Genomic DNA, 23,803 nt, shown 5'->3' on the forward strand with positions numbered 1-23,803 from the left:
GACATGTGACACTATGTGTGGCCTTTATGCTGTTCTTGGAAGTATGTGGCGTTCTCATTGGTTCTCAGAAGGGTGGACATACAGAAATGAGTCATTCTTGGTTATGTTTCCAGTCATCTGTGTCAAAGAATTCTGTTCCCTGTACATGTGTCTCATACCACCAGACAAGTTGGAAATTCAGACTAGGAGTCCAGCAAACTCACCTAAGCTTATTTTTACTTCTTTTTATATGTATGGGTGTTTTGCCTACATACATGTCTGTTATACAACGCATGTATGCAGTGCTCTTGGAGGCCAGAAGAGGGTGTTGGATGCTCTGGTCTGGAGCTGTAGAAGGTTGTGAGCCACCACGTGGGTTCTGAGAAGCAAACCTCTCCTCTGGAAGAGCAGCCTGGGTTGTTGACTGCAGGGCCATCTCTCCAGCCCCCAAATCTTTTCAAAATGACCATTACTGGAGCGTTTCAATTAAAAAGGAAAGCTCCATGAGAAAATGATAGAGAATTCTAGGTATAAAGCAGGCTAGTCAGCTCCAGGCAAAGGAGGAATTAAGATCTGGTTGCTTAGAGTGAAGAGATCATGGTGAGTGTTAGCTAGATCCTTGTTTCTTCAGCACACACTATAGGTAACTAGGTTCTCCTTTCACAATATAGACAGAATGTTGCAGTATTTTACTCTGTCTATAGCAAGATAACCAATTGTAAATACCTTAAGTTTTCCCCTGAAGGTACTGAGTATCTACTAACACACTTTGGTTGCAAGTAAAAACATAGATTCTAGCCACTAATACAGAAAGATATTTTATTCAGTTTGTGAGGTGTTGGAGAAGCCAGCAGACCCTGCCTGGAAGAAGGCAGGTAGCCTGTGAAGAAGCAGGTCTTTCTATTTCAACACGCTTGGCTGGAGTACATGAACTTTGCCTCTCCCGTCAGTGTTTTATTAGGTTCAGAAGTCAAAGTCTTGGGAACGTGGGTCTGGTTCTTGAAGTTAAATCATGTGTTTGGACCTTGGCTATGGCAGGACTTAGAGGAAGGCTTACAGCAAAGGTCTCCAGAGAGATTTTAGATCCTCTAGCTGGAGGCAGGCTCAGGAGTTTTACCGAGAATGGGCATGGTATCTGAGAAAATGAACGCACAGGTGGAAATCAGGCTGCTGTTGGGAAGTGTAAACGAAGTGGAGCACAGCAAACGCCAGCATCCACCCCTTGAACAAAGAGGGGATTCAGTGGGAACCAGGCTCCTGAACCTTTTGTGTTAGTTGGTATATGTTGGTTTAGTATTTTTCAAATGTTAAAATGGTAGCAGCCACCTCCTCCTGTCTTCCTTCCCTTTCTCTTCTGCCCTCTTTTCCTCCCTTTATTTTTCCCTCTAAGTATACACACTAATAACAGTATTTCTTTAGACAGATTGCAGGCCTGAAGTTAATGATCCTTTGTATGGCTGAAGGATAAGAGTGTACATGCTCATAACTTTTTTTTTTTTTTCGAAACAGGGTTTCTCTGTGTAGCTTTGCGCCTTTCCTGGATCTCACTCTGTAGACCAGGCTGGCCTCGAACTCATAGAGATCCGCCTGCCTCTGCCTCCCGAGTGCTGGGATTAAAGGCGTGCACCACCACCGCCCGGCTATCTTTTCATTTTCTATTTTACTGAAGTGCCAACAGACTCTCAGAACATGCCTTCAATTGCTGTAGGTTGACTTTTCAGAGTCTGGATCTTTGCCTGGTTGAAGGTCAAACTGTGACCTTCACATACCATGGGTGCTCTGGGTGCTGGAAAAAGCAATCTTTGCAGGTGCCTTCTTTTTCCTTTCTGACACGCATATGTATATAACCTCAGTTATATGCATATTGTTTCATACACATATTAATATCTGGACAAAACAGATTCCAAGGTCATTTCTTAGGCTAGTTCATCCACATACCACAGGAAAGAGGGCAGCATTTTCCTGGGGGTGGTCTGCGGGCATTGGAGAATGCTGATTTATTTGGACAGACATTTTTATGACCTGCCTAGCAAGTGCCTTCTCCTACGTGCCAAGTCTTTCTAAAAGCTGGGGATGGGTGGAGAAGCAGTAACTATACTAATGATAGGGGACTCCAAGGGGTAAGGTACTAGTGTGCACCGTGACCTATATCTCCTTCAGCCAGACTCTAGTATCTCCAAATCTGAATAGGACAGTGTGCCAGATTTTTTCAGAGGCTATGAATGTAAATGTGGGTGGAGTGAAAAATCTGGCTCCCTGCATGCTCATTCCCTGTCTCCCCTTGCCTCATTAGGAGTGCTCACTTTTAGCCGGGCTGCCAGGCTGGTAGAGCAAACATCAGTGTCCTGCTTACCCACATGCCAGCTTGTTCCTTCTGCTCAAGTGTACCAGATGGCACCTCCAGACTGGGGACTTTGCAGGGCTATAATGGCTTGTCTACCTCATGTCCTTAGTTTTGCTTGCCTAACGTCACCAGAGAAGTACAATAGTAGAAGTTTCTTGGGGTCTCAAGCTCTTTTAAGCTGTAATGTCTGGGAGTCCTGGAAAACGTACTCTCTTGATAGGGGCCCACGCTCCACATTCCCATGGAAAGCAGCAAGCTTGTGCAACCCACTTACATGGATGTACCATTCCCTTTAGTCCCTCCGTGGCCCACTGTGCTCCAGCCTCGTGGCCCCTTCCAAAGCCGATTCCCCTGTGAGGGGTTCTCTCCACATACCATCGACACCTCTGTCTGCTAACCCTAACCCTTCAGGTCTCCCGAGACTACTGACATCTCAGCATAGTCCAAAGGCCCCTGGGTAGCACCATGTTCAGTGTCCCAGCACTGCTCAGCTTCCTCTTAACGTTTGTCCTCACAGATACTCTGTCTGCTGAAGGCTATTGGTTCATGAAGGTGGCAGCCATGTTCCTCTGGCTCCCTGTTGTCATAGAGAACTCACACAGTGTCTATCAAGTACTAGGCTCTCAGTAACTTCTGGCAGCAAGAGGACTGCCTGTCACCCCCACCTGCAGTCCTGGAGGGCGCAGAGATTTGGGAGGGACTCCCAATAGCACTAACCTAGCATAGTGCTCCCAGCGCAATCTTTCTCAAGTCAAGGCCACAAACTCTAAGTATTTTGGAAGAAATACAGATATGGTGAGTATGCCAAACACTTTTGGACAGTTATTCAGTGATAACTTGTTCTTTAAGGAAAGGCACATTATGGATTACGGACAGTGGTTATGTGTAGGGAGAACAGAGAGGTGAGGGGGTCTTTCTTTTTTCTTTCTTTTTTTTTTCTGGTTCTTTTGAGACAGGGTTTCTTTGTGTTGTTTTGGTGCCTGTCCTGGATCTCACTCTGTAGACCAGGCTGGCCTCGAATTCACAGAGATCCGCCTGGCTCTGCCTCCTGAGTGCTGGGATTAAAGGTGTGTACCACCACTGCTGGGCGAGGGGGGTCTTTCCATCCCCCCTCACAATACTCTTCTTTATGGTGATAAGCTATACATAACGAAGCGTACACTTTAATGATTTTCTGTATGCAGTTAGTTCAGTGCAGTTAAGTGTATTTACATCCTTGTGGGGTATCACCGTTGTACTTTTTATTGAACATTGTTAATAATTCACTGACCCACTGTGAAGCTGTTTTACATGTTTCTGGGTTAAGCTGTCCTTTGATCATGTAATGGCCTCTGAGTGATCTGGACTACCTGACCTTACCCACCTCTTTTCCATAGTAACTGAGTGAATGGCAAGCCCGTTCAGTGTAAGGGTGCTATGGCTGCAGGAAAATAATTATAAGAACTCAGCTGCTCCTTTAAATACTATACAAAATAAGGGTACACAGTCCCCTAACTGGTTTGATTAGAAATTGAATGAGGAGCTGGGCAGTGATGGCGCACACCTTTAATCCCAGCACTCAGGAGGCAGAGCTAGCTGGATCTCTGTGAGTTCCAGGCCAGCCTGGTCTACACAGCGAGATCCAGGACAGGTACCAAAGCTACACAGAGAGACCCTGTCTCGAAAAAAATCAAAAGAAAAAAAAGAGTGAGTTCCAGGACACACAGGGCTGTTACACAGAGAAACCCTGCCTTGAAAAACAAAACAAAACAAAAGTTATTAGCCTGTGTTAGAGACTGTCTATACTGGAACTACTACAGGGGAGGGGCTTCCTCCCAGTTAACCTAGTTTATCTAGGTTGAAACTTGACCAGGTGCATTGTGATTGAGTCTGTAGCTAACCCAGGCACGGGGCAAAGCTTAACAACTCTGTTTCCAATGGTGTCAGTGCTGATGTACTGGAATGTTCCCAGACACCTCTAATTCACAAGTCATGTTCTGAAATTGGCCCTGTCCATCCCGGGTACCACACGGACCAGCACATTGGTTTCTTTCAATAAACCACATTTCCATCCACCTATTTTGCCATTATGCCAGGATCTTGGGTTCTTCTTCCTTTTTTTTTTTTTTTTCACTTTTATGGATTCTTTGTGGATTTCACACCATGCATTCGGATCTCACTTATCTCCCTGTTCCCTCCCATTCACCCTCTGCCCTTGCAACCTCCCTCCACTCCTCCCGCCCGCAAAAAAAAAAAAAAAAAATTAAAAAGAAAAATCAAAACCAAACAAAATAGTGGCCCCCCCCTAAAAAAAAAGAATCTTGTCATGGAAGCTACAGTGTGGTCCCATGAGTCACACAGTTTACCCTTTAGTCCATACATCTTGACTTGTTTTAAGTGTTTATTGCCATGAGTCACTGGTCTGGCTCAAGGCCTCTGGCTTCTGATAAAGGGCTCTCACTGGGACTCTTCTTGGACATCCTGTTGCTGTCCTGTGTCATGGAGATCCTGCTGTTTTGGGTTTGTAGGTTCATCTCCTTCACATGCTCCAACAGTTCATAGATTTGGTGGATGTTGGGGGAGCCAACTCATAGCCCTGGTTCTGGGCCTGGGTGGTAGCTGGGTTGTCAGCTCGATGGCTTTCCCTCACCATCACTACCCAGATGAGCTCTCCAGTACTGCCTCTGCTAGCTCATCCAATGCAGCCTACAGCAAGCAGCGGGGCCAGCTCTGCCCTCGGGGCCAGCTCTGCTCTCGGGTCCTCAGATCCGCCCCCCCCCCCCATTCATATCGCCAGAGTCAGCTCTACTGTTTTGCCCAGGCAAGGTGCAGGGCCCCCTCTCCCGATTGCTTTAGGGGGTATATGGGGGGCAGGGTCAGCTCTCCTGTTCTCAATGCCCTCAGGGCTGGCACACCTGTGCCCTTGACAACAGGGTCAGCTCTAGTGTTCTGCCCAGATGGGAAGCAGAGGCTGCTTTCTCGTGCACGGCCACCAGTGAGGGTCAGGGCTCGCTCTCCTCCTCTTCTGACTCCAGGGGCCAGTGGGGTAGATGTTTTCCTGTCCCAGCTGCCTATTCCCAAATACCCAGCAGCTGCTTCCCAAATTACCACACAGAGGCTTGTATTAATTATAAATGCTTGGCCAATAGCTCAGGCTTATTACTAACTAGCTCTTACATTTTAAGTTAACCCATATTCCTTATTTATGTCCTGCCACATGACAGTAACTTTATTAGCATGGCATGCTCATCTCCTGCTCTCTCTGCGTCTGGCTGGCAACCCCGACTCTGCCCTTCTCCTTCCCATCATCCTTAGTCACCCTGCCTATACTTCCTGTCTGGCTACTGGCCAAGCAGCATTTTATTAAACCAATTTGAGTGACAAATCTTTACAGTGTACAAGAGCAGGCCAACTCTCTCACCTGCCCCAGGTGGTAATGGGTGAGGGGGGAAGGGCATCTTTCCCTCACCCATGCCACCACAGGGCAGATGGCGGGGGGTCGAGGTCAGATCTCCTGCTCTCATGTCCTCAGGGGTGGCTCATCTTTGTCCCTGACCACAGGGGTCAGCTCTAGTGCACTTCCCAGGTGAGGTGTATGCCTATGGTGAGGGGTGGGGTCATTTTTCCCCGAGTGCAGGGGTAAGTGAGCTCTCCCCTTAAGGGTAGGGCCAGCTTACCTGCTGCTATCTCCAGCGAGTGGCAGGAGCAACCATCCCAGGGCCAGTAAAGGGCAGGGCTGTCTCAGCACAGCATGGTTCCAATGATACCCTTGTAAACACCCCAGACCCCAGACCCAGACATGGCCCTCAGCAGCAGCTCGGGCCCACATACCACCATGACCCTGGTAGCAGCATGACCTCACAGGCATCAACATGGCCCCCCAGGCATCCGCAGAGCCCTTGGTGGCAACTGGAGCCATGGACAATACCCCCAGAGCCCGGCCTCTGCAGGGCCCTGGACCCAGACATGGCCATAGGCAGTGGCCTGTGCCTGGGAGTCTCCATGGCTCCAGTTGGTAGCGCCATCCATGGTTCATTTCGACACTTTCCTCACTTCCAATTGTGAAGTTCCAACAGTTGTGTCTGCAATGTCGCTTTGGAGAATTAAGTATGCCATTTCCTTCATAGTAGTTTTCCTATAGGACTCTCATCCTCTATACAGCTACTGGAGAGAAATCTCAAACTAGACCATGTTACTACCATGCTTTAAAGGCTTGCAATAGTGTGGGGATGACACAATCCTAAGCATGGCCCACAGGCTCTTTACACCTGGGTCCTGTCCCTCCACAACCACTAACGTACTTCCTGTCTCTATGGATTTCCGCTCTGGACATGTCATATCAGTGGACAATATTACATGTGGCCTTTGCCCTCTTGGCTTCATGAGTTCATAGTTCATTGCTCTGTAGGGCATGTTGTGCTGCATTCTTTCTCATGGTGGATTAATTTTGCATTGTATAGACACACACACTGTGCTCACTTTTTCAACAGCTGGTGGCTATTTGGGTTGACTCCATTTTGGGCTGTTGTAGAGAATGTTGCTATGAACATGCATGCACAAGCATGTCTGTGGATGTATGTTTTCATCCCCTATGTACCTTCTCTTGGAAGTGCCCATCATGTATCTTTTTTTTTTTTTTCTTCCGAGACAGGGTTTCTCTGTGTAACAGCTCTGGTTATCCTGGAACTCACTCTGTAGACCAGGCTGACCTCGAACTCACAGAGATCCACCTGCCTCTGCCTCCTGAGTGCTGGGGTTAAAGGCATGATCCACTACTGCCCAGCTCATCATGTATCTTAATCCTCTATATTGAACTTTTTGAAGAAGCCTCTGAAACCTCTCTTTTGGAGGGCATGTTCAGTTGGTTTTTTACAATTCTTGTGTGTGTGTGTGTGTGTGTGTGTGTGTGTGTGTGTGTGTGTGTGTGCATATAGGCACGAGTGTGGATGGAGGTCAGAGAAAAACCTGCAGGTGTTGTTTCTCTCTTTCCCCCTGTGGGGCCTGGGTCATCAGGCTTGGAGGCAGGCACTGTTAGCTGCTGAGCAATCTAGCTGGCTGTCTTGGGTTCTATTGCTGTGGGACATTGACCAAGGAAACTTATGAAAGGACATTTAATGGGGGCTTGTTTACAGTTTCAGAAGGTTAGTCCATGTCCATTATGACATTTAGCATGGAGGTAGATAGGCAGGCAGACAGGTGCTAGAGCATTAGATGAGAGAGGATGAGAGAGAGAGAGAGAGAGAGAGATTGGTACTGGTTCAGCTTTTTGAAACCTCAAAGCCCACCTCCAGTAAGGCCCCGCCTCCTAATCCTTTCCCCAAACAGTTCCACACTAGGGACCAAGCATTCACATATAGGAACCCATGTGGGGGTCATTCTTATTCAAGCCAGGACACTGGCTTTTCCTTGTTTTGCTTATGAGACAGGATCTTGCTATGTAGCCCTGCCTGGCCTCATGCCTTGCAGTCCAGGCTGGCCTTAGACTCTCAATCCTCTTGCCTCAGCTTATGGGATTCTGGGATCATGGGGCCTCAGACACCATGCCTGGCCAGGTTTAGTTGTGTGTGTGTGTGTGTGTGTGTGTGTGTGTGTGTGTGTGTGTGCGTGTGTGCGCGCGCAGAGGATGTGCTGCTCAGTGCGTTTGGCTCTTTTGCAGGGCCCTAATTCCATCTCCAGTCTTTCTGCCTTTCTCTCCTCTGTAGACTCCCTTGCTGATTTTGGTAGAAAATGAACCTTTCAAACTGTCTAGAAGTTATTTGCAAAGTATTTTGAACTAGGAGGACGGACATTAAAACAATGCTTGTCTGTGGGCCAGGCTCTCGAACCGGTGCGGCTTTCTAACAGAATTTATTGGGTAGGCCTATTTAGCTGCTTGCAGAGGGCTGAGACTCCTACAGCTTGCAGGCCACACTTAATTACTGCACTCAGCCTGAACGTTTTAAAGAGTCACTTTGAAGTTTCCTGGTACTATTACCATCATTAAACCTTTACATGTAAACATGTGTTGTGAGTTTCTGAAAGGAAGATATGTCATGTGTGCACCTAGCACATCGTAATTGCTTAAAAAATTGTTAGTTGATAGTGTCTCCCCTGAATGACACTTGTCATTCCCGTGTCTCCCGTGGTGTACACATTTCGGGGAGGGGAGGTATTGAGTTGTTTTAGAACGCATGAATAGGAAAGGATTTTCGTGGACGAACTGACACGAATTCACATTTGTCTACGCCGCCTCCCATCAGGTGAAAAACCAGAGTGTGGCATTTACTTTTGGAGGGCTATTTTTAGAATAAAGATCGTTTCTCCTACGCGTGTAAATTTAATCTGCCGAACAGAACAGAGAAACAGGGTCTACGCGGTTTAACCACACGCTCCCTTGCCCTAAATCATTAGGTGTGGACACAAAAGACAATGTTCTAGAAGCTGCAAAGACGATGCCAGGTGGGAATGGTAATCACTCCCGGGCAGGCGACCGAGCGGACCAGGAGGGTGAGCTCCCGGCGTGCGAGCCCCTGCACGGCGCGGCGCCCTTCCCTGGGTACACAGATAATGAGTCAATCATTTCCGCCCGCTCCGAGATAAGTCGTCTGACCGCGGGGACCGAGGCCTGCTATTACGAAGACTCCTTCCCGTTCGGTCGGGCGCCCACTTCGGGATCCGCCTGAGTCACCTGGAGTGCGCGAGCCGAGAGGAGGGAGGCGCAGGCGCCCGAGGGTGGAGGGCGCGGACTCCGTTCTCCACCGCCGATGCCTCGGAAGGAAGAGGAGGGGCGACTGCGTGCGGGGAAGAGAAGGAAGAGGCGGCCGGGGAAGGGCAGGGAGGAGAGCCGAAGGCGCCGGGGAGGTCGAGCAGGGGCGGGGGCGGGGGCGTGGCGGGCACGCCCGAGGCGGGGCGGGGCTGGGCGGGGCGGCGGGCTCTGCAGCTGGGGGCTGCCGGGATTGGGGAGCCTGGCTGTGCGCTCGCCCGGGTAGCTGGGTTTGGCGGGATATGCCGGGGCTGCGCTGGCGGAGCTCTCAGCCCTGCTAGCTCCCTCGGCCCGCACCTGGCCGCCGTCTCGGAGCCCAGTAGGCCTGCTCGCCGGCGCGCACCGCTGCAGTCATGGGGCTGCAGCCCCTGGAGTTCAGCGACTGCTACCTCGACAGCCCGTGGTTCCGGGAGAGGATCCGCGCACACGAAGCGGAGCTCGAGAGGACCAATAAGTTCATCAAAGAGCTCATCAAAGACGGGAAGAACCTTATCGCTGCCACCAAAAGTAAGCGGGGCTCGCTCGCGTTCGGGCTGCGGCATGGCGAGGAAGGCGGGAGGAGCGTCTTCCCTCCCGAGTGGGATGGCTCTGTGCCCCTCAACAGGGCTGGAGGAATAGATTCCTTAGGGGACAGGCTCCAGGACATTCCTCTTGCGGGCGCTTCGGGCGCGTCCCCCAGCCCGCCCTGGCCCCTCTTGGGCGCGGGAGCTGGGAGCGGTGCGAGGCAGCCGCCCCGGGGATCCCGCCTGGCCCAGCGGAGCTCGCCTCGGCGCCGGCCGGACCGAATCGAGACTCGGCTCCAGAGTCAGGTTTTACTGCGTCCTAACGCTGTTCCCAGGCTTCGGCCAGAGACATCAGTTCGACAGTTTTGTCTTGTAACCTTTCCAAGGAACTTTTCTTGGAGATTCTTTGAGACCCTGACTGTAGTCGAGTTCTTCAAAAGTCCCTTAAGCATGTGTGTGTGTGTTTAATTGATTAAGTATCTTTTATGTGTCCCCTTTCTGCCTTCCGCGACAGTCTTGACCTAGGTCCCTCATGTGCTGAACCAGAAAGTCTGCCCGACATTGTGCTGCCTTGTGCACATTCCTCCTGCCCTGTGCTGAGGCGGGTTCAAAGATTGGGGTCTGAAAGGGTCAGAGGGCGGACCGCCCCTAGGTTCTGGTCAGCAGCGCCTGTGAGCAGGGAATTCTACTCTTTTCAGACTTGATGCCTCCCACCTCGGTCCGATCCCGTATTAAACAGACAGATAAACAAACAAACGCTCAAGCCACGTCTGAAGACGACAGAAAGAGAAGTGTATTGGAGCTGTAATGAGTCAGGAGTTGAAGTTCGTGCAGAAACAGTTGTAGTGCTCTAAAGTGGGGCGAAGTTCTCCAGGGCCAGGTGCTGGCATCCAGGCCACTCTGGGACCCTGAGTCCCTTCCTCTAGTTACTGTGAGCACCCCTTTTCCCCCTTAGAAAGACCTGACTGCTCCTGACTGCTCAGGAGCCAAGCACAGGGGCGGTACCCAGACTCTTGGGTAGGTCTTTGTTAGGTTCCCTGGTTTAGTAATTGCCATCCCTGGGAGTTTATTCCATGTGTTTGTAAACATCACCTCTGGAAAAATAACCCAGGTACAGTCTCATCCCACCGTTTTGCATCCGGGAAAAATAAAATATACTGAGCAGTTCTTCTCATCTACCCGTCCAAATGCCTGGCCCAATTCATACTCACTTAATGAATGAGTTGAAATATTTTTTAATGGGAAGAATTTAGTGGAGCCATCCCTGTAATTTGGGAAGCAAGTCACTCAACATCTCTGGACCATTTCCAGGGTTCCATTGGTTCTGTGACCTCTTTGGTGTTGTAAAGTTGAGATTGGGCATCACTTATGATGAGTGGGTCATTTGCTGGGTGGCTGGCTGTCCAAGCCTTTGGCTCTGAGTCTTTGTGCTTGGTGGGAAACAGGAGGAGGGATGGCCATCAGGGAGAGGTGTGTGGGGGTCAATGCACCCTGAAGTGTATGTGTTAGCATTTCTGTGGCTAAGGAGCATCACTAGGTGGGGACATCTGTAAACCTTCTCTTTGTGTGCACCAGGGGAGGGCAGAGGACAACTCTGTGGAGTTGGCTCTCCCTTTCCATGTTTATGTGTGCTCTGGGTACCTAGCTTTAAGCCGTCTCCATCCTCTTTTGTTGGCTAGAAATTCCCTTGAAGCCAGGGGGATGAGGAGAAGGGCAGATGGGGAAGTCGGTTTGGCCATGGGTAGGAAGCGATTTCTGTGACGGCTGCATGTTCCTGATGTGATGGCAGCCCATGTAAGGGGTGGGGTGAGGATGTAGGGGCTGTTAGCCTTCCTCTTCAGAAGGTGGAGTTTCTGGAATTTGTGATTAGGTGTCGCAGTCCTTGTGTTTATGGTTAAAGATAACACAAAATGAGTAATCCCATTTAAGAGAAGAGCTAGACAGTATCTTTTCTATCCTCATCCTTAACTTTACAGTCCTTCCCACAACAGTATAAGCTTCAGCGTATGCCCTTTTGGCAAGTTGGGAGGACCCTGGCCTTTTCCCACTTGACCAGTTAAGAGTTGTCTTCTAGTTTGTAGCAGAGAGTAAGAGGGTGGAGCTTGAACAAGGACCTGGGTCAGTTCTTCTGTGGGGTCTGGCTTGGCTGGGCGGGGCATGCTGGGCGGGGCATGTGGTGCTCGCCATGCTTCCCTGCTGTTCTGGTTCCGGCATTTGGAACCGGGCTGATGAGGTCACTTAACCAGTTGTCTTTAACTTTGGATTCTAGAGATTGAAGAAAGGACGTTAGGGGAATCGTCTCCAGAAAGAACATTAATCAAGCTGGTCAGATCACCAAATTGCTTCTATTTCTTGGTGTTTTATAACTTGGTTTGCAGAACAAGGCCTCTTGTGCTCCTCTTTGGATTGTGTGTTTAAATGATTTCTGTTCTTCATTGTCCTGCAAGACACCCCCTCCTTGTCATTTGAATGTCTTGAAATGTCTTTGAATTCTTCCATCAATGTTTAAAGAAGGTGGAAGCCTGTGGGGCCTGCAGGGTTGCTGTGAGCTCCGTTCAGTGGTGGTGGGGAGTGAGTACCTACAGTCTGACGCCATGACTGGCTAGTCCGTGCTGAGTTCTTGAAATAAAGGATAAGAAGCAGTGCGAGTCAGACCTGGGCTGTGGAGGGGCACTCCTGCAGTCCTTGTAGTCTGGAGGCTGATGCAGCAGGATTGCAAGTTTGAGGCCACCTTGGGTTACACAGTGAGAGCTTGTTTTAAAAAACTAAACTGGGGGCTGTAGAGGTGGCTCAATGGTTAAGAGCATTGACTGCTCTTCTGGAGGACTCAGGTTCAATTCCCAGCACCCACACGGCCTCACAGCTGTCTGCAACTCCAGTCCTAGGGCTTCTGACACCTCACACAGACATGCATGCAGACAAAACACCAATGCACATAAAATAAAAGTTAAATAAATAAATTAAACAAAACAGCAATAATAACAACAACAACTGTGGAGGGACTGGAGAGCTGGGTAAACACATGCTGCTCTTCCAGAGGATCAGTGTTGGATTCCTAGCACCCTTACCTGGGCCCTCACAACCACCTGTAACTCCAGCCCCAGGGAGATCTGACACCTCTGGCCTCTGTGGCGCCTGGATTTGCATGAACATACCCCCATACAGACAGACAGACAGACACACACACACACACACACACACACACACACACTACAAGTAATAAATACACAATACAAATATAAATAATAAATGCAAATATTAAAAATAAAAAAGAAGCCAAAGGGAGTAAGATTAAGTGGGATAAAAAGGTTAAGTGATGGTAGGTATCCCAACTTTGACAGGACAGATTTGTCCAGAGGAGAGCAGGGAAAGAGTGCTGGAAATTTGAGAACTCCCTGGTGTTTTATATAAGGAAGAGGACCTTGTCAGATTGGAAACAGCTGAGAAGGAACCGGAACACTTGCAGTGCTGGGAAGAATGAGGTGACCAGTTTGGCTGGAGGGAGATTTCATGTGAGAGCAGACTGCCAGGAACGGGAAGGTCAGTTTCAGATTATGGATGTGGGGAATGGGAGTGCTCCCTTGGAGAAGACTGAAGCTTGACACTAGGCAAGAGAGATGGGCTAGAGGCAGTGTATTGGATGTGTGTGGGATGAGTTTGGACGTTGAATGGGGTGGGGTGGTTGGCTTGGGTGGAGCGCCAGAGAGCCAGCGATTTCTGTGGGAGATTGGGAGATCATCCACTCACTCACTTCAATGGACTCTTTGTTCCAATGGCTTTTAAGTTCTTGCTTTTGTCTTTCCTCCCTTTCGTAGAAAGCCGGGTCCTCTTTCAGTGTGGTTTAAATGGTTGTGAGTTTTTCAGGCCATGGCTAGTTTTAGGTGCTTGTGATTCATACAGATACATAGCCAATTTCATGTGCATAACTTTCACATTCTGGTGTGCCTAACCTGTAGGAAAAGTGTCAACAGACAATCCTAACCATGTTAATCACTCCTTGGTATATGAGGTGCTCTGCAATAAACTTGGATTGTCTGGTTTTGTGTGACTCAAAGGCCTCACAACGGCCCCTCTCAGCCCCCATCACATATGAGTATGGACCGAAGGGTCTTTGCTCATTTTGAGCCGGGTCTAGATCGGGTCTACCCAAACTAGGTTTTGATATTTCTAGGCCTTTGTGATGATTTAGTGTTTCATTAGGCAAACACAGAAAGACCCCTTTCTTCCTGTGTCCTGGCTCAGAGGTGTTCTGTAGATGTATCCAACCGTCTTATTAAATAAGAAACACAGAACCAATGTAAAAGAGAAAGCCGAGAGGTCAGAGCTCAGAGCTAAAATCTCACCCTTCCTCCTGCGGTGTCCCAGCTTCCTGAAAAGAGAGCTATTTCCTTGTGTGTCAGTCGTTTCCATAGTCATTTTGCCTTCTCATTGGTTGTAAACCCAAACATGTGACTGCCTCGTCACTGTCTGAACGTACAGCCCCCTAGGTCTTAAAGGCATATGTCTCCAATGCTGGCTGTATCCCTGAACACACAGAGATCTATGGGATTAAAGGCGTGTGCCACCACTGCCACACTCTGTCTATGGCTCTAATAGCTCTGACCCCTGGGCAACTTTATTTATTAACATACAATCAAAATCACATTTCAGTACAATTAGAATACCACCACAGTGTTCTTTGGGGGAAATTTCTTAAGTTGCCTTTACACATCATATCAAGATTTAGAAGACTGGAAAGAATTTCGGTTCTCTGTGAACTTGATTTACCTTTTTGTATCAGCCGTCAGTGCAGACTGACAGCGGTCAGTGCAGACTGACAGCGACAGCATGGAAGGGTCTAAACGGGCGGAAGAGCTTTGCAGACGCTCTTGTTGATGCTGGAGAGACTTTCCGCTTCCACTGATCCAGATTTTGTTCAAGTAACTCAGGGAGAGGTACTTAGGAGTATTTCTGATTGATGTAACTGCTTCTAGCTCAGTCCTAACTGTGCCATAAGGACATAGGTGGGCAGACTCCAGTCCAGTTTGGGTAAATCCATTTTCTGGTCTGGCAAACTGTTTTACCATTGAGGATCCCAAGGGCTGGAGTTTATTCCCAAAGACTCATAAACCATGCGTGGCTTAGGCTGTAACACCTATACTCAAAAGGTACAGGTAGGGGGATCAAAAGTTCTTGGTCACCCTCGGCTACTTAGCAGGTTTTAGGCCAATCCTAGAAAAGAATGAAGATTCTGATTCTGGTAAAGCAGACTGATGGGAAGCCCGTTGTAGCTGGAGAGCTTCTCTCCAGCCCCCGCCAAGCCCTGTCAGTCCCACAGCCCACTTATAAAATAAACACACAGAGACTTATATTGCTTACAAACTGTATGGCCATGGCAGGCTTCTTGCTAACTGTTCTTATATCTTAAATTAAGCCATTTCTATTAATCTGTAAGTTGTTACGTGGCTCATGGCTTACCGGTATCTTAACATGTTGCTTCTCATCTTGGCGGCTGGCAGTGTCTCCCTGCCTCAGCCTTCCACTTCCCAGAATTTTGCTCTCTCCTTGTCCCACCTATACTTCCTGTCTGGTTACTGGCCAATCAGTGTTTTATTTATTAACCAATCAGAGCAACACATTTAACATACAGAACATCTCACAGCAGCCTGCTGGAGACACAGGGCTCACAGAAAAAGATCTTTGCTCTGGGTTGTGGTGTGTCTGCCAGCAATGAAGTAATTATATCTGCATTCGTGATGCCGCCATGAGCCTGAGGCGACATCTGAATATTTGTTAAATCACATTAAGACAGTTTGGATTGGTGTTCTCTTGCTTACTTTGTTGGAGCTGGTAGTGTAGATTTGTGCTGATGAGTGGAAATTAGAACAGTATAGAAAATAAAATATTTGTAAAAGCTCACAAAAGTTTAGTTTTTTCCTGAATAGAAGAAAGTATGTGCTTGCTTTTGTCCTGAAGAACTCCCCGTGGACCCCTCTGCTTGACCGGCTTCAAGTGCTTTTCTCACCCCAGGTGGTCCTTGATTCCATTTAGAGTGGGTTCCGAATCGGAATCCGGGTGTAGAATGGTTTCCGTTCCATTCAGTGAGCTGATGTCCTTGGGTCTTTGTGATCCATCAGTCAAACAGCCTCCCATCCTTCCCATCTCCTGGGAACCTTTTGTTTGTTTTTGTGAGACACGGTCAAGATGCATAGCCCCGCTGGCCTCTGACTTAGGACCCTTTTCTTTCTGTCTGTGTCCTTGCTGGGATTACTAGGTGTACACTGCCACAGCTGGCTCTTTTCCGACTTTTTCTAAGTTTTTAAGGCTTTTGGGCTATGATAGAGAGGGCGCTTTACATTTTGTGTTTAATCTTTGATGAGCCAGGTGTGGTGATGCAGTGCTTTTAATCCCAGCACTCAGGAGGCAGGAGTGAGTTGTAAACTGGAGTTTATAGGACATACTCCATTAGCTCACTGCTTGGACTGAGTTGATATATGCGAAGGTAGTGATTATGACATACCACCTATAAGGCCTTTGTCTGGGGGTACAGAGGCAGTTGTGGCTTACAGGCCAATTACCTAACCTCTTGGTACTCGCTGCTCCTAAATGGTGCGCTTGCCCAAGTCATCACTAGTGAACAAGCACAGAATTGTCAGAGTCTGGAAGGAGCCACATTCTGACAATGTTGAGAAGTTTTAGAAAAGAAATTAAAAGTAAAACTCACTGATACCTTGGGGAGACCTGATTCACAGGGATGTGAATGTCAAGTACAAGATGTCACAAAGGCTGTTAGCACGCTAGTGGACCATGCACATGCAAGCAGCCAGATACGGGTGTCATCCAGTTGCTCAAGGTTGAAATGGTGGCCCCAGTGACCAGAAATTTTAGACACTTAACATCCCTGAGATGTTCTGGGGATGTTCTTAAATGGTTGTCAGTCATGCTGGAAAACCATAACCCATTAACGGCTGTATTTGCTATAATAAATTCACAGCTAGGAAAGAGAGCCAGAGACCTCTGGGAGAGGGATTGTCCCAAGAGCTGTAAGGCAGTGTCCTTCACCAGGTGTGCCCTAAGTCATTGTAAACCGTGTTTTGAATGAGTGTTGAGTAGATGTGGCATTGCACAGATAAACTACATCTGACTACATGGGGCAGTGATGCCTTTTGTCATGTCTGTTGTTAGAAATTTCAATGTGAATACTTTGTCTTCTGGCATTCAGTGTCCTCTGACTTTGCCTTTGATTTTTTTAGAAGTACTTTTTAAAGGCAACTGGTCAAATTGGTTTTATTTCCAGTTCCAGAGGAGAGTGTTGAGCTTTGCAGATCATTCTGAGCAGAAGTGTCTTGAATGTTGTCCTTAAAAGTTAAACCTCAGAGACAGGCTTATTTAAATGTGCATTAAGTTATTCTGGGCCTGAGATGGCTCAGGGTTGTAGAGTACATGTCACTCTTGCAGAGGACACAAGTTTGGTTCCCAGCAACCGCATGGTGTATCACCATCTGAACTCCAGTTCCAAGGGATCCAACACCCTCTTCTGACCTGTATGCACACCAGGCATGCACATGATACACGTCTATACATGAAGACAACACACACACATATAAAAATGTAAGAAGTTAAACATTTCCTGTTTAAAATGTGTGTGGTAATTGCTAACTTTAGACTACCTGCTTTACTAGATGCTAATCTCATTGCTGTCATATATTAAGACTTTCTCCATGGTGTGTTGTTTTCCTGCTCTGTAGATTAGGAAACAGTTCAAGAGGTTTAATGCAATGTCCAAATGACAGTTTGGTGGGGTTGGAATGCTCACTTGGGTTTGTCCGATTCCCCAGCTGGTAACCACAGTAACAAGCCATCCCAGAATAAGGGTGTACTGTGGTCGGCAGGGCTGTTAGAGTGATAAATCCTGGTTATCTGAACGTGTACATTTGATGATCTATAGAATATTCTTATTAATTCAGTACAGTGACAATGGTGTAAAATTTGAACTGTGACCATTGTGGTCATTGTTATAAATAAAATTGACAATTTATAAGTATAGATATTCAGAAATTATTTTAGTTTAAGATCCAGTACAAGGCACAAACTTCCACTCAAAATTCTTTATCCTCCGTTCTTCTCTGTCTTTATCTGCACCTTTTGCCGTTTTTCCTCCCTTCTCTTCTAATTTCTTCTTCTCCTCCTCCTTCCTTCCTTGACAGAGTCTTTTTCTTATGTAACACTTGCTGTCCTGGAACTCACGCTGTAGACCAGGCTAGCCTGAAACTCCAAGAAATCTGCCTGCCTCTGCCTCCCTAGTGCTGGGGTTAAAGGCGTGTGCCACCGTCAAAATAGGCCCAAGGATGTGGCTTATTGGCAGAGTGCTGCCTAATATGAATGAGATCCTGGGCTTTATCCCCAGCACTGGGAATAAAAGTTCAAAATATTCATTCAAAATATTCCAGAAATAGAAAAAGACAAGAACTGTATAATTATTATCATGTATTGCCCAGCTTCAAAGAAACAAAAGCTGGTTGCTTCTCTCATTCTCCCTGAAAAGCAGGAACTATCCATCCCTGTTCTCACTGTTGCTAGGCTTTTGTTTGTTTTCAGACAGGGGCTCTATGCAGTCCTGATTGGTCTGTAGACCAGGCTGGTCTTGAACTCACAGAAATCCTCTTGCTTCTCCTCCTATGTGCTGGAAATAAACATGTGGGCCACCATGCCCAGCTACTTACTAGACATTTAATAGCTTGACATAGCAATTTCTGCATGCTTTTAGACTTTATATAATGGATATATATATATATATATATATATATATATATATATATATATATACACACACACACACATATACACCCCCACCACATTGTATTTGAGAGATTTAGACTTAGTGATACATAGTTCTGTTGCATTTTGTTCAACTGTTTTGAAATGAGTGACATTCATGCAGTTGTTTTTTGCACCTTATATCTGTCCTTTATATTTGTACACCCCAGCCCCAGGCTTTTATTTTGGTAGTGAAACCATAAGCATTCCTTGAGAATACTCATTACAAAACCTTGATTGTGATAAATTGAAATGACTACCTTTGAAAATGATCTATAATTATGAATCCATGAATCTCTTAAGACTTTTTGAGGTGCTAAGGCTCAAACCCTGGGCCTTGGGAGTGCTGGGTAAGCAGTACTAGGTACAGCTGTAGTGCTAAATTGTGTTCTTAGTATTTTGTGTTACTAGCTCAGTGCTATAATCAGAGAAAGCCAGTGCACATTTCAGGACCCATAAGAAATGACTGACTGGCCTGAATCAACAATAAGAACCTCAAGAGCCTTTTCTGTTCAACTGAGATTGGACTTGCCGTGTTTAATGTAAAGGGAAAATGATATCTGTGTTTCTACACACCACGTACATGAACAACTCGGCTTCAAGGCTCATGAGTGTGAGGCAGGATTGTTTGGTGTCTCTGATAAACTGGAGATCAAGTGTAAACAGAACCCAGATAGAAAGACAGGAAAGTGGTGGAGACACGAGAAGGCAAAGGAGCCCCTCACCTGCAATCCAGCGCGAGTCTCTTGCCAGCAGTGAAGCAAGAATTGCATGTAGCACCAGGTACAGGGTGACTTTGTCCCTTCTCAGCTGTGAACCTGCAGGTGAGGATGCTGCCAGAGCCCTTTTGTGGCCTTAGTGGCTTCTGCTTGGAGACATGCCTGCTTTACCTCATTTATCATGAGAGGAACAGGAGGAAAAAGGGTTCTCCTTTTGAGATGGACCCTGAGAGCCACCAGAGGGGTACAGACACGTGGCTAATGCTAAGAGAGCTAATTAATTGCCCCCCCCCCCATATCTTCCATTGGGCGCATCTTGTTTTCTGCAGTTCTTTTGGAGAACCCCATGGTCTTGCTTTTAGGTGTAACTTTCTCTCCCTGAGTACTCTTAAAGCTTGGCTCTACATTAAAATAGTTCTATTAAATCCCACTCCTGCTTCATAAACTGTCGTCCTGAAATTCTTTTCTGTGTTAAAGTCATGAGTCAAGGTCACTGAAAGATCAGGGAAACTCCTCATGCTGCACATGCCTGGAGCTGTGTCCCCTCTCAGCTGACAGAACTATGGCCTAGTTTACTTGGTTTTCCAAATATGGAAACATTCCTCCTAGATTGGCCAGAGGACTGCTTCTGCATTGACACCCTTAAACAACCAGACAGAAAATTCCGATGCGTAACTTGTGCGGGCAGGGAGCACCCCATGTCACCTGCCTCTGACCCAGCTGGGTTGCCTCCCCGGTCCAACGAGAATTTCTTCCCTGTTTCCCGAGGAAGATGTTAAGCCTGTGCCACTTAATGTTTCATTGCTGAGTGTGATTTCCCCTCACGCGTTGATTTGCTCACCCACAGGCGCCTCTGCCCTTGGGTGCTGAGGCAGTGTTGCCATGGAGTAAGTGGTGGTGAGGTGTGTGGCTGGAGGGACTCCCTTAGCCCGAGCAGTGCTCCTCAGCCCGCGTGCCGCCTGTGTGTGATTTCTAGACAGCCGAGTCCTTTTCACTCTGACTGAAAAGTTGGCATCACATAGTAGTTGGGTGATGTTGGCCAAGTTGTTTAAGCCCTCAGTGCCTAAGGTTTCTTTATTAGTCAAAACTCTGGGTGATTTTCTGTACACACACACACACACACACACACACACACACACACACACACACACACTTTTTTTTTTTTTTTTGACATAGTTTCACTCTGTTTCCTTTGCTGGCCTGGAGCTCAATGTGTAGACCAGGCTGACCTCAAACTCTTAGAGATCCACCTGCCTTTGCCTTTCCAGTGTTATTTTGTTATTTTTAAAAGGAGGTAGTCCCTATATTTTAGTTTACATTGACTCCAAATTTCTGGACTCAACTGGTCGCCCCCCCCCTCCCCTTAGCCTTCTGGTTACCTCAGCTACAGAGAGGGCTTCTGAACTGGCTGGGTGGTAGTATTTAACACTCACATCATCCATTAAAATAAAATAGAACTGCTTATAATCTTTATAAAAAACAAGTGTGGTGGAGCAGGCCTTTAATCCCAGCTCTTGGGTGGCAGAGACAGGGGAATCACGTTGATTAAGAGGCCAGCATAGTCTATACTATGAGTTCCAGGCCAACCAGAGCAGCATAGTGAATCCATGTCTCAAGAAACAAACAACTCTGTCCTGGATTCCTTTGGTTGATCAGTAGAGCTAGCAGTCAAGATAGCACTCTGAAAGCAGAGGCAGGTGGGTCTCTGTGAGTTCGAGGCCAGCCTGGGATACTGGCTTCTTTCCCTTCCCCCTCCTCTCCCTCCCTCCCCCCTCCTCTCCCTCCCTCCCCCCTCCTCTCCCTTCCTTCTCCCTCCTCTCCCTTCCTCCCCCACCTTTCCCTCCCCCTTCCTCCCCCCTCCTCTCCCTTCCTCCCCCCTCCTCTCCCTCCCTTCCCCCACCTTTCCCTCCCCCCTCCTCTCCCTTCCTTCTCCCTCCCTCCCTTTCTCCCCCCTCCTCTCCCTTCCTCCCCCCTCCTCTCCCTTCCTCCCCCCTCCTCTCCCTTCCTCCTCCCTCCCTCCCTCCCCCCTCCTCTCCCTTCCTCCCCCCTCCTCTTCCTTCCTCCTCCCTCCCTCCCTCCCCCCTCCTCTCCCTTCCTCCTCCTCTCCCTCCCTTCCCCCTCCCCTCCCTCCCTCCTTCTTCTCCCTCCCTCCCTCCCTCCCTTTCTTTTTTTGGGGGTTTATTTTATGTGCATTGATGTTTTGCCCATGTGTGTGTCTGTGTGAGGTGCCAGATCCCCTGGGACTGGAGTTACAGACAGGTGTGAGCTGCCATGTGGGTGCTGGGAATTGAACCCGGGTCCTCTGGAAGAACAGCCTGTGCTCTTAACTGCTAAGCCATCTCTCTGGCCCTTGCTTTTTTCTTTCAAGCTAACAATATTTTAAGGTTTAGAGCTGAATACAGGCCTCTCGCTGATTAAATGGGAACCCAATCTGAAATAGTGTGTTGAAATCTCCAGCCCTCCTTCACAGGTAAGGTCATATACTGAAGCCCTGGTACGGACAGCTAAGTGCCTTCTGGTTTTACCTGATCAGAGTCTGTGGTCACTGCCCACGGCATATCTGGAAGCCATTCTATAATCTCATCTATCAGAAGAGGAAAAAAAAAAACCTTGAAAGATTTGAGGATAAAGTGCTTGGGAATGGAGTGCACTGACAGGTTTGTGTACTTATTTGCGATCTGACAGATAGTACCTCTGTCACTGGGACAGGTGACCCCTGCTTTGTGCTGTCAGATTTGGGTCAAAGGCAGCAGAGGTGTTAGGTCACTGATAAAGTCAACTTTACTCACTGTGTGGCCTAAGGCGAGTTGAGTTGCCTGGTGTTCCTCTGGGTAATATACTGAACCGATTTAATCCTTGTAACGTTTTAGTTTTCCTTCTTTGACTCTTGGGAAAAGCAGTAAACTTAGTATGGGTTTGCTAGTAGAAAAAGTTTAAAAGCCTGTTTATACTCATGGCATGATGACCATATGTGTGTCTGTAAAGGAGAGGTCGCCTGGCATGACTGAGGCCCTGCTAACACGCTCTCCTTGCTGGAGGAGGAGACTCTGCCCACAGCTTAGAGTTCCAGTGATGGGAAAAGGAATTAATTAAAAAGGTGACTTCATTTCTGGTGAAGTGTAGAATGCTCTACCATAGTTAACGCCACTGACTGGTTTCAGGGCCTGAGAGAAGACAGCATTGACATTCCCACTGAGCTTCCTCATTGGAAACACTCCAGATCCCAAAATATCTTGAGTGCTGACAAGATGCCACAGGTGGAAAATTCTCTACCATGAAACTTTGTTTCATGCACAAAATTACTGAAAAACTGTGTCAAATTGCTCTTTGCACACACGCAATGGGTTTGGGGTTTAGAGCTGGGTTCCAACCCAAATCTCAAATCCCTGAAACACCTCTGGTCCCAGGCATGAGCAAGGGCCACTCATCCCGGAGTAACTGTAAGACCAAAGGAGGGTTAGGGCTTCTGCTGAGCGGGAGAAGGAATTCTCCAAGTGAAGGGAGGCTGTGGCCGAGAGGCCAGCGCCATCAGGCTGCATGCTGGTGGGAGCCGTGATACTGCAGACAGGGCAGGGCGTCCTCTGTGGGGGCATGTGAAGGAGGTGAGAAGTTCATCCTAAGGGCAGAGCGTTGTCACCACCAGCATGTTACTGCTCTGACTGTGACACCAAGGACTGAACACTTGGGCTGGAGGTCTTCCGCCCAGACCAGTGAGTGGCAGGAGGAAAGTCCCAGTTTAGAGCTGGTCTGGGCGTGGGGGTCAAGGTGAGGTGAGGTCTCAGTTCCTTGCTGTAGGAGGTGAGTGCCGGCCTCTGCGAAGTTCAGCTAGAGGAACAGGCTTGGCAGGAAGGAGTCTGGGGACGTGTTCAGTTGGCCTATTGTATGGTCGTGTGTTTCTGGAAGAGAGAACAGGGCTACCGCTACCGCATGGAGACAGGAAGTGATGCTGTGTGCCTTCGGAGGGATCTGGGAACGAGGCAGCATTGGCTCAGGGCAGACCCTGAGAGCCCAGACTCGAGTGTTGTGTTACTGTCTTATTGCTATGATAAAATACTGACGGAGGCAACTTAGGGGAGAAAGGGTTTGTGTGGCCCCCAGTTCCAGAGGGACACAGTCATCTGGGTGAGGACGACGTGGCGGCAGCAGGAGAAGGTCTGGTGGGAGCAGGAGCCTGGCTGCTCACATTATGTCCACACTTGGGAGGAAGTGGCCTGGGCTGTCAGCTTTCAGGGCTTATCCCTGTGACTTACCTTCTTCAGCAAGGCTCTTTTAAGGTGCCACAGCCTTCTCAAATGCTGTCATAAGTTTGGGACTAAGTATTCAAACGCATGACCCTATGGGGGACATTTTGCATTCAAGCTACAGTAGAAGGAAGTTTAAGAAGTGTGGGAAAGGGGGTACTTCAAGAGAATGGAGGAAAGAGCAGATGAACGTGGGTGAGTCTGGATGGTCACAGAGGCCGAGGAAGAGCAGCCAAGGCCGGGCTTCAGAGTTCAGGTGACATTTCGTTAGTAAGACAGGAACTTTGGGGAGTATGAGGTGGCTAAGCAGGAGTGGGAGCAGGGTCCTTGGTGATGGTGGGGGAGCAGTTCTTTTTTAAATGATTTATTTATTTTTATTTTATGTGCATTGGTGTTCTGTCGGCACACGTGTCTGGGTGAGGGTGTCGGGTCCCCTGGAATTGAGGTTACAGACGGGTGTGAGCTGCCATGTGGGTGCTGGGAATTGAACTCAGGCCCCT

At 48.1% G+C, this 23,803-nt stretch overlaps 1 protein-coding gene across 4 annotated transcripts in view; it reads left to right on the forward strand.

Annotated features, from left to right (window-relative positions):
* The first annotated feature begins 9,187 nt into the window (after positions 1 to 9,187).
* LOC102904570 (rho GTPase-activating protein 10) overlaps positions 9,188 to 23,803 on the forward strand; it is a 300,700-nt gene continuing 286,084 nt past the window's right edge. Inside the window, exon 1 of one of the 4 annotated variants that reach the window (XM_076571472.1) lies at positions 9,188 to 9,551. In XM_076571472.1, coding sequence (XP_076427587.1) covers positions 9,398 to 9,551 — 154 coding nt within the window. In that variant the 5' untranslated portion in view covers positions 9,188 to 9,397. The remainder of the gene's footprint in view (positions 9,552 to 23,803) is intronic. The other 3 variants (XR_013051024.1, XM_076571473.1, XM_076571474.1) reach the window with 3 other exon arrangements.

The sequence above is a fragment of the Peromyscus maniculatus genome, chromosome 5 (assembly GCF_049852395.1).
Source record: "Peromyscus maniculatus bairdii isolate BWxNUB_F1_BW_parent chromosome 5, HU_Pman_BW_mat_3.1, whole genome shotgun sequence".
Lineage (NCBI taxonomy): Eukaryota > Metazoa > Chordata > Mammalia > Rodentia > Cricetidae > Peromyscus > Peromyscus maniculatus.